The sequence below is a fragment of the Gadus chalcogrammus genome, chromosome 3 (assembly GCF_026213295.1).
Source record: "Gadus chalcogrammus isolate NIFS_2021 chromosome 3, NIFS_Gcha_1.0, whole genome shotgun sequence".
Classification (NCBI taxonomy): Eukaryota; Metazoa; Chordata; class Actinopteri; order Gadiformes; family Gadidae; genus Gadus; species Gadus chalcogrammus.
In genome coordinates, this window is record NC_079414.1 from 14,725,348 (window position 1) to 14,739,634 (window position 14,287).

The 14,287-nt window shown below is 43.8% G+C and overlaps 1 protein-coding gene across 1 annotated transcript; it reads left to right on the plus strand.

The window, feature by feature from the left end:
* Positions 1–474: 474 nt before the first annotated feature.
* LOC130380178 (synaptogyrin-1-like) lies at positions 475–12,228 on the plus strand. The gene is made up of 4 exons (XM_056587366.1): positions 475–925; positions 7,161–7,398; positions 8,583–8,728; positions 10,439–12,228. Exons 1-4 carry the CDS (start codon positions 824–826, stop codon positions 10,538–10,540), a joined length of 588 nt encoding a protein of 195 aa, XP_056443341.1. The 5' UTR covers positions 475–823; the 3' UTR covers positions 10,541–12,228.
* The last annotated feature ends 2,059 nt before the right edge of the window (positions 12,229–14,287 follow it).

Consider the following 14,287-nt stretch of genomic DNA (forward strand, 5'->3'; position numbering starts at 1 on the left):
AACAAATGATACTCTCACAATAACCTGAGGTATGCAAGATCATTTCTACAATTTCTTAATTCAGCGATACTAGATGATTACCTACACGCACACAACACACAATATGGTTATCAGGCAACATTTTTCTTTCCTTTGATGTGTTATTGTGAAACTTATCTTTCTACAAATCCGTTCATCATCCTCTTATTGTTCAAATCCAATAGTAGCTCAAAGGTAGATCTCTTTTCATTCAAGGATTTATGTATGGACCGCCCACATCCTCAAATGATATGCTTAAAAATTCAAAATATTATAGAATAGGCCTACACATGCAAGTGATGCAGAGAAGCGCTCCCTAACGTATCACCGTTCAGAGCGCACCATGCTCCCCCCTCCTCTTCCAGTCCTTATCCCTGATTAGACTCGGAGGGAGAGAGAGAGAGAGAGAGAGAGAGAGAGAGAGAGAGAGAGAGAGAGAGACACACACACACACACACACACACACACACACACACACACACACACACACACACACACACACACACACACACACACACATCCCATCACAACCATATCACAGCTACACTGCATGATCCCAGTATAGTATAGCGCTGCGCGTAGGCATCGATTTCATTTTAAAAGCTTCATAAAGTGTCGTAGCGGCAAGGTGTGGTGCACCAAGGACACGGAGCCACATCACCACCCTCTACACACGATAGCGAATCCTCGCGATTGGTCTCTTTCAGTCTGCGTCGCGAAGAGACGAGACACACACCCCACACCCCTTCGCCTTTGAAGCAACGGCGCTCCGGAGAGAGGCGAAGCCAATAGAGCCAGCGCCGCTATGGAGGGAATGCAGGCATACGGAGCGGGCAAGGCCGGAGGGGCGTTCGACCCCGTCACCTTCTTCCAGCAGCCGCACACCGTCCTCCGCATCGTGTCGTGGGTAAGTGCACTCACCTGAAATGTGGAGCTTATCTCATGATATTGACTACCCCCTTCCCCCCACACAACACTAACCGTTGGGTTAAGGACATCGAGGAACATATGTAAATAATAATATCCATATCCTCGTCTTTTTTTCTCTAAGCATTTGACACTTGCCTGTATATTGCTTTATTTAAATAGAGAGGCGAGGTATAGGTGTAGGCCTAGTGCACGCACCAAATTGAGAAGTTGTTTACATATCTGTACCTATTCTGCTAGCAGTATTAGGAAAATTTAGTTACGTTGTTTGTATGCCTGTCTCTGATCTATCATTATTATATATTCCATAAAGCAGGGCAATAGCCAAGCATGCAACAAACACAATATCCATAGAGGCACACTTGGCTAGGAGATACATGTTGTAGATGTCCTGTATATGGAAGAGCATATAGAGTTTGCAGGCTCTTATTATTGTATTTTAATAATTCTTTGGGATTTACCAGACAAAACTCTGTTCAATCTTTTGTGATAAGTAAAATAGAACAGCTCTATAGGACACCAAACATAAGTGTTTAATTCCTCAAGAAGGGAACAATTACAAGCACACTATCCAACCGCATGGCAGAGAGTTTGGATTGGTGAAATACATAAAGTCTGTGGGGTTTTTTCACCATGAGAAAATGTTGTATTTTAGATGGCTTAGTGCATTCCTGCCCTGGTCATGTGGTCACATGACATCACATGATAAAAGGAACTTCTAGTTGGGTCGGTTGATAGATCAGTGGATGGAGGAAAGAAATGAGAAAGCAAAGACATAATAAAGGCATGGTGGGGTCATGGACGAGAGCTAATCAATGTGTATATAGTGATCTCAAACCACACACTTGGATCCCATTTGTATTGCCTATGTGCTACAATTCATGCCAGGAGGATTGCAGAGCTATTTTAGGTCCAGGCGTGCGTTGAGCATGGTTCATTGGTACACATCATGCACGCTCTTGATGTGTACACAACACACAACAGAGGGCTTTGACCTCAAAACGGGAGAAAGAAAATGTCTGGTCATATGACTATATGCCAAACTAAATAAAAAAGGAAGATTTCAGCCAATGAAGCAATCTTTGCTGAAAGAGAGGGTAAAGTAAGAGGCATAAAGAAGAGAATTAGAGAGAAGGATGGAGATATATCAGTAGAGGGATAACCACCGTCCACTCCTCATTCAATTTGTATAGCACACACAAAAACCTAGATAGATATACAATTGACGCCCACCAACGCTAGCCTTTATCCCAGCTGCTGATGCTGCTGCCATGGCGACAGCCGCAATCAAATCTCCTCAAACCAGACGAGCGTGTTGCTGCAGCCAGAGACGCACACACGCAGGTGTGCATGCATGCACGCACGCAGGCACGCACACAACCCAATAAGGACGATTAAGACGTTTATAAGTCTCCTGAAAACAGGTCTGGTCACCCAATGTTTAGAGGACAGCTCTTGAGCTTGTTTGTAAAACTGTAGAGCAGGTCTTTCACTCTGCCATGGTTAGGGTTTTATTCCCCGTCTAGATCAACTGAAAGAGCATGACATAAACACTGCCAGCGTTAGGAGTTTGAATCCCTCTCTAGCTCAACTACTAGAGCATGGCTTAAACACTGCAAGGGTGGGGGATTCGTTTCACAGTGGGGCCACCACCCCACCATGCTAGGATATACCGTATTGTAAGACACCCCCACCAGGTGGAATATACAATATGAACGTATGCTCCCCATAGCAAACCAGTGGACTCTGAACTCTGTTAGGTCTTGTTCTCCTGGCTGTCCCAGGGGGTCTTCATGGTGGGAGGAAGAGCTGCATTGGCTTTTCCGTGTGCAATGTTTGAGCACACAGGGTGTTGTCGTGCCTCGTGCTGCTGCTGTGTCAGCCTATAGGAACACGTATTCAACACCAGGCGGGCGGGGCACCGGCCTGTTTGGAATTTGCTTACAGATGTTTTAAGATGATCCAGCTGAGGAAATCCAGCACTATGCAAATGACAAAGTAGTAAGTGTACTTTGTTGTTTGAGATGTTACAGATTATGTTATGGTTTGGGGGATTTATAATAAAGTAGAATTTATGTCCCCCGAAACAGAGCCTCAAAGGTACAATATGTAACCTGGACACCTTGCGTTTGAAATAGGTACTGCAGTCAAAAAAGCAGCAGAGCCATGGGTTCTCAAGCCAGGTTGAAGAGCCATGGTTTCTCAAGCCAGGTTGAGAAACCATTCTGGGCTCTAAGCTTTCTGCATCAAATGCAACTCCTAAGATTGACATGTGTTTTAACACAGCTCTGGTCATGGAGCTTTTCCGAAAGAGGAATGGGTTTTTAGGGCAGGTCTAGAGCTACTACAATCTCAGGTGATCCAGTTTTTTAGCTTTAATTGCTGCAGAAGGCTATCTTTGTGTGTCAATATGTTTCATATCTGGCCTGGTTAGTGTGAATCATTGTAAATCATTACACACAGGCCAATACAAAATCAAACGTCCACCCCAAACGAATATATCAAAGGTGTTGTTGTAGAATCCAGTATTTCGATTTAGCATCATCCCTTATCCCCTGAACACACACACATACAAACACACACATACACATAACTCACGCACGCACACACGCACGCACGCACTCACGCACGCACGCACACACACGTCATCACAAGCAACCATCTCCTGGAGATAGATGCTTTTCATGTGTTATTAGTAACGTATTCTTCTAGTCACCAGATCAGGACCCCTCGTGGTGCCCTTCACAATGCCTGCTTTCATCAGGCCTACCACATGCTCTGTCTGCAGGCTCCAGGAGCACTTAAATGCCTGGGCCGAATCGTGTGTGTGTGTGTGTGTGTGTGTGTGTGTGTGTGTGTGTGTGTGTGTGTGTGTGTGTGTGTGTGTGTGTGTGTGTGTGTGTGTGTGTGTGTGTGTGTGTGTGTGTGTGTGTGTGTGTGTGTGTGTGTGTGTGTGTGTGTGTGTGTGTGTGTGTGTGTGTGTGTTATTAAGCTGTTTCAAGAGCACATGTCACATGTTATCAAATCACATGATACTTTTGCACTCTTTGTTATTCTTCGCCTCCCTCGCCCCTGTACAGATGATGAATGAATGAGGTCAGCGGGTGAACGGAGCTTGATGTATTTCCATGTGTTTTTAAACCAAAGATGTGTATGTGAGTCACCATTCTAGTTTTCCATGTTCGTTGGTGTCAAGCCACTAAAGCAATCTTACTGGAACAAACAGGTGCTCGTTAAATAGGAATGGAATTAAGGAGCCCCCTCAAAGCACATTGTATGTGACCATTGAGTCGTAATGAGGTTCCTTGGAGAAAACTTCAAACTCACGTACTGCAACCCACGTCACTTCCAAGTCGCATCAGACCAGAATCAAGCTAAGGCTTTGAAATACTACTTCCAATACTTTACTACTATTTAACAATTTGGTAATTTACAGCGATTTATCATTGAAATGACAGCCACTTATCGCCAATGGCAACACCTCCTTTTGTGATAAGTGGTAATGTGACTCGAAGCCTCATTACCGACACCTTGCACGTTCCATTCATAATATTGCAAATGCATGGGCTTTCCTCAGTGGGTGTTTGACTCAATCCCCATTGTGTAACCCCACTCCGCAGATAGTGACATACCAGACATTTATTCACATGAAAATCCTTGAGATTGATACTTGAAGGATCGGCTGAATGCAGAGACGGTTTATCAAAGACAACGAGCTGGTAAAACTTAACATTTAATCCCAGATGGGAAATGACCAATAAATACAGGACATATAATAATTAGAGACAGGTTAACACGAGTATAGTCACAGTGATTAGCAAAGAGGGAGAATCACAGGCACGCCCCATCGGCTTTTCTTACAGTCACTTCTCTACATCACCATTCTTAGACTGCCTGCTTCCTCTTCTGACTAGCCACTTCTGCAGCAGCCCCAGGTGCACGCTGCTTTACCTTGGGATGGGGTAACACTCACACGATGTATCGTGTGTGTGTGTGTGTGTGTGTGTGTGTGTGTGTGTGTGTGTGTGTGTGTGTGTGTGTGTGTGTGTGTGTGTGTGTGTGTGTGTGTGTGTGTGTGTGTGTGTGTGTGTGTGTGTGTGTGTGTGTGTGAGGAGCAACACCACTCACTGGGGAGAGAGGGAAATGAGGATCGAGAGAGTAAGGGAGAGAGCTAGAGTGAGAGAAAGAACAACATGAGGGAGGGATGATTAGCCCTGTCTAAAAATAGTCCCATGTCCGTAACCCCTGTGCCCTTTCCTCTCTTGCCTCCTCCCTCATGCCTCCTCCATCCTCATCTCTCTGTTCCTTCTCTCCTCATTCAAGTCCCCTCTACTCTTTCCTCTTTCCTAGCATATCCTTTCCTCTCCCCTTTCCACTCTCCTCTTTCCTCATCAAATGTTGTCTTTCCTTGCGTCTCATTTCATCTCCTCTTTCCTCTTTCCGCCTATCCTCTTCCCTCACATCTAGTTTCCTCTTCCCTTCCCTCTCTCCTCTATCCTTTTTCCACCTCGCCTCTTTCCTCGCATCTCATTTCCTCTCCTATTTTCTTTTTCCCCTTATTCCACTTCTCCTCTTTCCTCCCGTCTCATTTAAACTCCTCTCTCCTCCTTTCCTCTAATTTTCTCTCTAATTCTCAAGCCTTCCTTCTCAGCGCTCTTACCTCCCCTTGTGTCCTTGCCTTCCCTTCTTATCTCCTCTTCAACCTCACCCTCTTATCAGCTGACCCACAGTGTATGTTCAAACCTTCCATTGTGAGCGTGCCATCGTGTGCCAGCCTGGGGGACATCAGATGGTCCATAAGACACTATAAATCAAGCTAGTCATGGTTGATGGTCGAGGAGGGGATCACTACAGACACTAGTTTTTCATTGTATATTTTTAGATTCTTATTGTATCGTTGACTATTCACATTTCAAGGCTTACCTTTGTTAATTGATTGACTTTTTGTGCTTGCCGTACGCATGGTGGTTATATCATATCTCTCTATCTGACTCTGTCTCTCACTCTTTCACTCTGCCATTCTTCAGCTCTCACTTTAGCTGTCACCAAGAGACCTTATCACCAAAGTGCTTTATTATGTCTGTGAGAGAGGAAGTGAAGTACCATGTGGTCATGGCAACAGGAATTGATCAGAATATACATTCCTGTTTCTCATCCCGGCACCCTAAAATATATATACTTGATCTACCCGAGTGTTAACATTCAAAACACACAATAAACACAACACGCATACTATGGATTACATCAGGCCTTCCCAAACACTTTGGGTCACCTGATTTGAATATTAAAAATATTATTTAAAACCGTAAAGGTTGTATTAGCGATGTTGGGTGACGTCGATAGTCTCGATACTGTTGGTATTTGAAGCAAAATCCCAAACAAACAGCCAGCTCGCACCTCCCTTCCGTGTTTCATGCATCCAGTAAAGACTATCATGAACGCAGCGCAAAACCCCCAAACACATTTGCCCACTGTCGGTGATTGGTTGGAATGCAATATAATATAGTTTTGAGTGGTTGGTAGTAAAACATTTTTTTGTGTACAATCTCAGAGAAATGGCTGCTTATAGAAACGCGTTTTTTGGCCGGCCTGCGTATGGGCCTCCTCAGCTAGCCGATCGTGAGGAAAGATTAGATGAATGTGATCATTTAAGTTTCGGCCTAGAGTCGCTGATACAATCTTTAATATATTGTTAATGCAGGATTTTAAACGTCTCCCAAAGTCCTGGATACAAACAGCATAGCGATTCATACCCACAACCAGCACGTGAATGGCATGATGCACATATGTTCACTAGGACATTGATATTACGGGCAGAAATTTTATTGGGTTAAAACATTACAACAGTAATTAACTTAGAGAGGAGAAATGAAATGACCCGTAGTAGAGGAGAGAGAGGATGATGCCCAAAGGGCAGGGATGAGAGAAGAGATTACAATCTAAGTGAAGAGAAAGATCGAGAGCACAGACCTGTCAAAGAGAGGAAGGTGTGTGTGTGTGTGCGCGTGCGCGCATGAGGTAGTCGTTAGAGCAGCCTGCCCTTGTGAAAGGCCACATTTTATAGCACTATATATCCTATATATCACTCAAACGTCGCACGCACAGGCTGGGCTAAATGAGGTCAAATGACACAAAGTTACACACAATAGCGCACACGTCGCGTGGACACAGGTACAATCCTCAATATGAAATATTTTTCTCTTTTCCTCCCCTAGCTGTTCTCCATCGTCATCTTCGGGTGCATTGCTAACGAGGGATACATCAACAAACCCAACGAGGTGGAGGAGTTCTGCATCTTCAACCGCAACCAGAACGCCTGCAACTATGGCGTATGCATGGGCTCTCTGGCCTTCCTGTGCTGCCTGGGCTTCCTGGCACTAGATGTCTACTTTCCCCAGATCAGCAGTGTCAAGGACCGCAAAAAGGCCGTGCTGGCAGACGCTGGAGTGTCTGGTAAGTGGAGGAGCACTGACTTATGGCACCTACCCAGAAAGGTTGTCAGTTCAAACCCCTGCATAGTCTGCAGCCTACGTGTTTGCCATTGAGCAAGATGCCCCCAGCCCGCAACAGACATGTTCATTATTGACCTCATAGGTGGTCTTTGGATAAAAGCATCTGTTAAATCCCCAATTGGTGAATGAATGGTCCTAGTAGGTCTGTAGTATCGCTAGCTCCACCCATACAGAATGGTTGTGACACGTTGACTGTTGGAAAGCAACAAAAAGGATGCGGGAGCGTCAGCATTTTGGAACCTCAGCAACCCCTGGTGTTGGAAAATGATGGAAGGGGATAAAGAGATAAGGGATTTAGATTTAGTTAGGGTTTTAGCTTCACACTGGGTATTACATTAACTTCAAAGGGCCTTAGCCTATTGTTCTTGTTATTTATTACTGTTGTAAGGTTTGCCATTGCATGCCTAATGGTTTGCTATGATGTTTTTAAGCTTTGTTAAACCAGCCAGAAACAAGCCAGAGTAGACGACTGGGACAGGGAATCTTTCTATATTGTATTTTTAGCATCTTGTTTGTTATCAGTCATGCCTGCTCTTCGTATAATTCGATATATAGACCCCTGCGTAGCGAGTTTGCGTCACTGCCAGTGCCGACAGTAAATTGTCTTCTTACTCCTACTACTCCTACTTCTACTTAGTCTTTTGGCAGATGCTTTTATCCAAAGCGACTCACAGTGCATTTAGATTTTAATAAGGAGATGGTAGTGGGGAAGGAATCCTTTGCTAGTGTAAGATTGTTGCAATCAACTTAAGTTGCACCAAGAAGAAACCCAATGTACTCGATCGTTGACTATTTTAATTGGCTGCCTCTTCCAATGATTGAGTGGGCTAAGCCACTGTTGCTAATGCTCGCATAAGGAATAAGGAGCAGAGTTCAGGTCCAGAGGTGGCGAGCCCGTCTGGAAGCTTTCAAAGTACGCCAACATCAGAACATCCATGCATGTTACTGTTGGAGCAGAACCTGAACCACTGTTTTGTTTTGTCACATTTTCCACTCAGGATTATTATCATCCTGTAATAATCTAACATTTTAATATTGTTACATGCAAACACGATTTTTCCAAAAAAGCCTGACCAAAACATCTGGTTCATCATCTCTCTTTCTCCCCCCGCCCCCCGCCTTTAGCCTTCTGGTCCTTCATGTGGTTTGTCGGCTTCTGTTTCCTGGCCAACCAATGGCAGGTAGCCAAGTCCGATGACAACCCCCTGAATGAAGGGGGTGACGCGGCCCGCGCTGCCATCACCTTCGCCTTCTTCTCCATCTTCACATGGGTAAGCAGGGCAGTCGCCTGGGGCACGATGCCGCTGTAAAGACCGGTAACTAGCAAGAAAGTAAGCTTACAATCAAGCCACAGGGCAGTTGCCCCGAGGGCCATGCCACTAGCTAAAGCTGGTTGGTGAACAAACCAGAACACAGATATGAAAACCACCCAAATAAAATAAAGAAAAACATAACACTCTTATGCTTACCCAAAACTGACAAAAACTGTCTTCTCAAAGATAACCAAAGTTTAGGCCTATATTTTAGTTACTAATTACACATATAAAGGGCACACTTTCAATATCTTCCAGATCTTGCCTTGAGCTGTGGCTTCGGGCCCTGTACGCATACTGACTAACATAATCAGGCCCTTCAGCCCATTAGATAAACCAGATCGTTATTTGGTATATCCACTGACAGGAAGCTGGCTATATCTGTAATAGAAATATGCTAAGTAAGCTCCCCCCCTGAGCGGTGAACTCCCCCCAAGGCAGAGAGCCCAGACCCTGGGGAGGGCTGGTGCTGCACCTCCCTGGGGGCTCACTCCCTGGGGGCTCACTCTGTTAGCCAGTTAATCGTGTGTGTGTGTGTGTGTGTGTGTGTGTGTGTGTGTGTGTGTGTGTGTGTGTGTGTGTGTGTGTGTGTGTGTGTGTGTGTGTGTGTGTGTGTGTGTGTGTGTGTGTGTGTGTGTGTGTTCACAAAACTCACTGTTTGGTACGATATGGTGGTGTCAAGGCTCTTACTACAAAATAAACGTTTTTGATTTGTCTTTTAGATTTTCCATAAATTCTTATCAAAGGTACACAACATGGATAGCTTGGCTTCCAGCAGCATATGAAAACAAAACAGTAATGCCTGCCTCAGAAGATAAAATATAATTTTTAATTTAAACAACCTCAACAAACAAATGCATAGATCAGCAACATATGGCAAAATTAAGTCACCCGGAAGTACCTATAATAGGAGCAATTTTTTTTAAAGATCATCCTATCAACACAAAATCAAAGTGTGACTGGGCTTTTTATCTCCCAGTTGTCTATAATGAGACTTAATAAGGTCGCTCTGTAGCTGCAGACAACCACCTGTATTGAGCTGGCTCCATGTCGATTTTTCATTTTGGTGGTTGGTGGTTGGATAAGGCAGATTGTACTTTCTGGGCAATATGTGTCTTGGAAGTATAAGTGTATCGCAGGTAAAGCACCATAAACACGTTCATCGATCACAGAGAAGGGAGTCTTAAATCTGCTTAGGAGTTTCACTATAGCTGCGGTGCCTGAAGGTTAAGAGACAGAAGACGTACACGCTGTGTTCACGTGAGACGCGTTTGGACACCTTGCGGGACCCTCTCTATTGTTCTGCTATGGCGAAAGCGCGGAGGTGTCTCGCTACAAGATTTGCAATAAGGTCCAAAGCTAATGTGTGTTTTCAACTGTCCGTGATGGAGAACACGGAGCCCGACCTATAGCGACGCGCTCTGTGTCCCAACAGTGTACCAAGTAACCTCAGACTCTGAGCGTCACCAAAGGTTAAGTGGATATTTTCCCCACTTTAATTCTGCTATATACGCCATTCGTGGAATAAGCGGGTAGCTCAATACAAATACATGCAGCCTTTCGGCCCTAGCGTGCATGTATGCATTTCTAGGTGTGTTTTAGAGGATGCCATGTGCGTATTTGCATTACAATTCATGGGATACGTGTTTGTGTGTGTGTTTTTTCCAGGGTGCTCAGGCCTTGTTTTCGCTGGAGAGATTAAAGAACGTGTCGTTTGAAGAGGAGTACAACAAGCTGTTCCCCTCCCAGCCACACCCCCCTATGATCTAACACATATGTACACCCCCTACTAACACACAAACACACACAAGTACACGCACAAATGCACAAACCTTACTAACACACACACAAGAGCAACAAACACACAAACAGGCGCCTACACACACACACACACACACACACACACACACACACACACACACACACACACACACACACACACACACACACACACACACACACACACACACACACACACACACACACACACACACACACACACACAGAAACACACACACTTATTCCAGTGTGCGCCTTTGCACACACACACATGCGCACACACTCTGAGCTGCACTGATTACTATGGTATTGCACTTGGTTGTTGTAAAACTATTAAGAGCAGTCAACATCCACTCTTTCATAGGAGATCTCAACAGCTTCATGAAGTCCAAATCAAACTTCTTCATAGACTCCAACACCGTGGATAAACCGTTTGTCTCTGCGACATATTAGCTAATTTATGATGGATGATTTGTGTAGGTTGCATAAATGCAAAAATTGCAGAAGTTGGCTCTTATGAGCCGTGATGCAGAACCATCAGATATGATTTACTTTATACAACCCAAGCAGGTAATTTTGGTGTATGCGAGTCATGAGGTTGAGACACAGGGTAACCTACGGCTGCTCTTCGACGTAGTAGTATGATTTATTCCTGAGCCTGGCTGTGTTTTGCTTTAGAAAACCCGCCAATTTGATGTTGGTTACTGGGTGGTTACAGCGAGGCCTGTATGTAGGTGTGCTGAATTGAGCAAAATAAATACTGCCTGGATGTAATGTTGCCATGGGGATGGGTTGTACACCTTTCTTCATTAAGCTACCAATGTTTTATGTATTCTCCAATAAATGTTTTATGACTATATTAACGGTGAAAGTGCCCTGCTAAATTGCATCTGAAACTGCCCCCCCCTGCTGTTTAGCAAAGTTAACTTTGGCAAAGTTAACTTTATTAAGCTGGCACCTCGAAAGGGGTTTGCTTTTCAAATGCAGTCGCTTGATTATCTGATCATTAATATTTAACATTTATATTTTCCCAAACAAAAACAAAGGAAAGGAATGAAAATATATATATTTTAAAGGTATTTCTCCCTTTTAGTTTAACAACCAATCATTAGGTAAGACCACTTTGTGTTAGATCAAATCTTTATGTTTTTTAATGAACATGCTGACTTACCATTAATACCCTTTTGGAAACAAAGGGTATAAATAGTGTGAATAGACAACATTATTGGAAGACCTAACCACCCCCCAACCATTTTTCTGTCTGTATGTACAGATTCCAAAATTAGTCTACATCAGCTGACGGACTGATAACTTCAGTTCTGCCTGTCATAGATGAGAACCCCCTGGTATTCAGACGCACCTTTCCACTGTTCAAGTGTTCATGGATAGGGTTCAGGAAAAAGGATGTGTGTGTTTTTTTGTCACACCTCTGCATGAAAAATACCCAATGCTATCTCCACAACATGAGCTATAGAGCTGATTCTCTGGACGGATGCTGTTGGAGGTCCAGAGGAAAAGAGAGATCCTGTGCTTTCTCTCTGTTATTTGTGTGTCTGTGTTTCTATACTAACGCTGCTTCGGCTTGTATCTTGACGTCCATTACGCTTCACTGTGTTTTCCAGACAATAACTAATCTGATCTTGCTTCTCTTGTTTGTCCTCTGTCTCGCTCGCTCTGTCCTCCCTCCCTTTCTTTCATCCACTCCCTACTGCCAATTTCATCCATCCTCCCCATTGCCCTCTCCTTCCTTCCACCCTCATCACCTCATCTCACCCGACCTCCCCTCTCCTGCTTTACTTCCTCTAATTCTTCTCCATCCACCCGTCCACTAACATCCCTCCTTCCTCTCCCCTATCTATCCATCTATCCATCTATCCATCCATCCATCTACCACCCACCCACTCCCCTCCGCCCTCGGACCGCTCCCCAAGGCGGTGCAGTCGTTCCTGGCCTTCCAGAGGTACAAGCTGGGGGCAGACTCTGCCCTCTTCTCCCAGGACTACGTGGACCCCAGCCAGGACGCATCCGGGGCCCCCTACTCCTCCTTCAGCCCCGGGGACGACCAGGAGAGCCCAGAGGCTGCGGGACAGGCCAGGGGTGAGGCGGGCTTTGAAGGCGGAGACGGCTATCAGCGTCAGGACTACTGAAAACAGACCGTCAGGGGGTACATGAGGCCATAGGTTTTTGGGATTGGGCCCTGGGGGGTGTAGTTGTTTGGGTTAGAAAAAATGTATATGGGATTATATTCAATTTGACGATGGGGTCGAAAGGGGGTTGTGGGATGCAGGAAAACACGCTAAATGAGATCCAGGTCTCTCCTCCACGTTTGCCTTTTTTCTCTGAGGTGCATTGTTTGGTTCTCTTTATCAGTGTTTATGCTAACCAAACAACATGCAAGTACACACATATAGGCTACAGTGTAGCACATGAAGTACCGTTGGAAAATAACCTCCTTAGAACTGCACCAGACAGACAGACAACCTATCACCTTATCCAGGCTTCTAGTCTACATATGCATCGACACATTAAGGTGCTTTTAGACTGCCCCAACCAACAAACCCGGACAACAGTGGAAAGTAGGCTATAGTTGCATGGTCAAAAAACAAAAATACATCATCAGGCCATGTGCAACAACCACCAACTATTGTTCACAGCTTTAGTCCGTTCAGGGGATGGAGGTCATGTTTATTGCCCTACTAAAAAAAATGTAGTCGACGTGGGGGTTTTGCTATCGGTGGCCTTCGTGGTAACTGCCAAGCTTAATTAATCTACAACAACAACAGGAAAACAATTACCCAACCCAAAAGGAGCCTTACAGCAGCAGCTTCTGTAATTTTTGTCCTAAATCGTCAAAATTCATCTTGAAAAAAGCTGTAATATGGCACTGCCACCTCTGCTATGCTGGTGGTCAATGATTGAATATCCCAATTAACAACAAATCACATTGAGTATAGTCAAATGGTCATTTACAAGCTGTTACAGTTGTGTTCCGATTCTTCGAAAATGGAAAACTAATCTCAGTTAACCAATGTTCAGATTGGTACATTGCTCTGACACCATCGCTCTGACAAAAAATGTACTCAATAAAAGTATCTTTGTATATAAATAAATATATAAATGAATCTCTACGTCAGCTTACCAAGTTTTATTTATTTATTTTTAGGGCATTATGCTATGTCAAAAATAAAATAAATAGAGGTATACATAAAATAAGATATACAGTCTTGAGTGTTTTGTGTGTGATATCACGTAAGCCTCCTTTATGTTGTCAGATATGGAGATGTTTTTATTTTTGGTATAATAACATGACTTTAAAAAATACTGCAACAAAAAAATTGACCAAATTGTGAGACTATAAAAACATATATGTATGTGTGTGTGTGTGTGTGTGTATGTATACATATATATATATATATATATATATATATATATATATATATATATGCTTTTATAAATACATTTAGATTTAGAAATATGTGATGTTACTCTGTCAACTTAAGTAACATAAGGTTTAAAAAAATATTGTACATACAAGTATGTTTTTGATGTCCTGAGATGAACCAATAAAAGTCAATACAATATGAATAAATATCTGAATTTCTATCTTTGTGTGTGTGGGTGTGGGTGGGCGTGCGTGATGGATTGTAAATATGTGTTTTTAGATCACTGTCCAACTGAATACAAATTCAAAACTACTTACTTGTCTGTTTTAAGTGGATTTACGATTCACTTCAGAAT

What these genes read in the sequence shown, in the direction of transcription:
- LOC130380178 (XM_056587366.1), top strand. Translation starts at nt 824, where the DNA reads ATGGAGGGAATGCAGGCATACGGAGCGGGCAAGGCCGGAGGGGCGTTC. An exon ending in TCCTCCGCATCGTGTCGTGG is followed by an intron (nt 926 to 7,160) that starts GTAAGTGCACTC and finishes TTCCTCCCCTAG; the next exon opens with CTGTTCTCCATCGTCATCTT. An exon ending in TCTTCTCCATCTTCACATGG is followed by an intron (nt 8,729 to 10,438) that starts GTAAGCAGGGCA and finishes TGTTTTTTCCAG; the next exon opens with GGTGCTCAGGCCTTGTTTTC.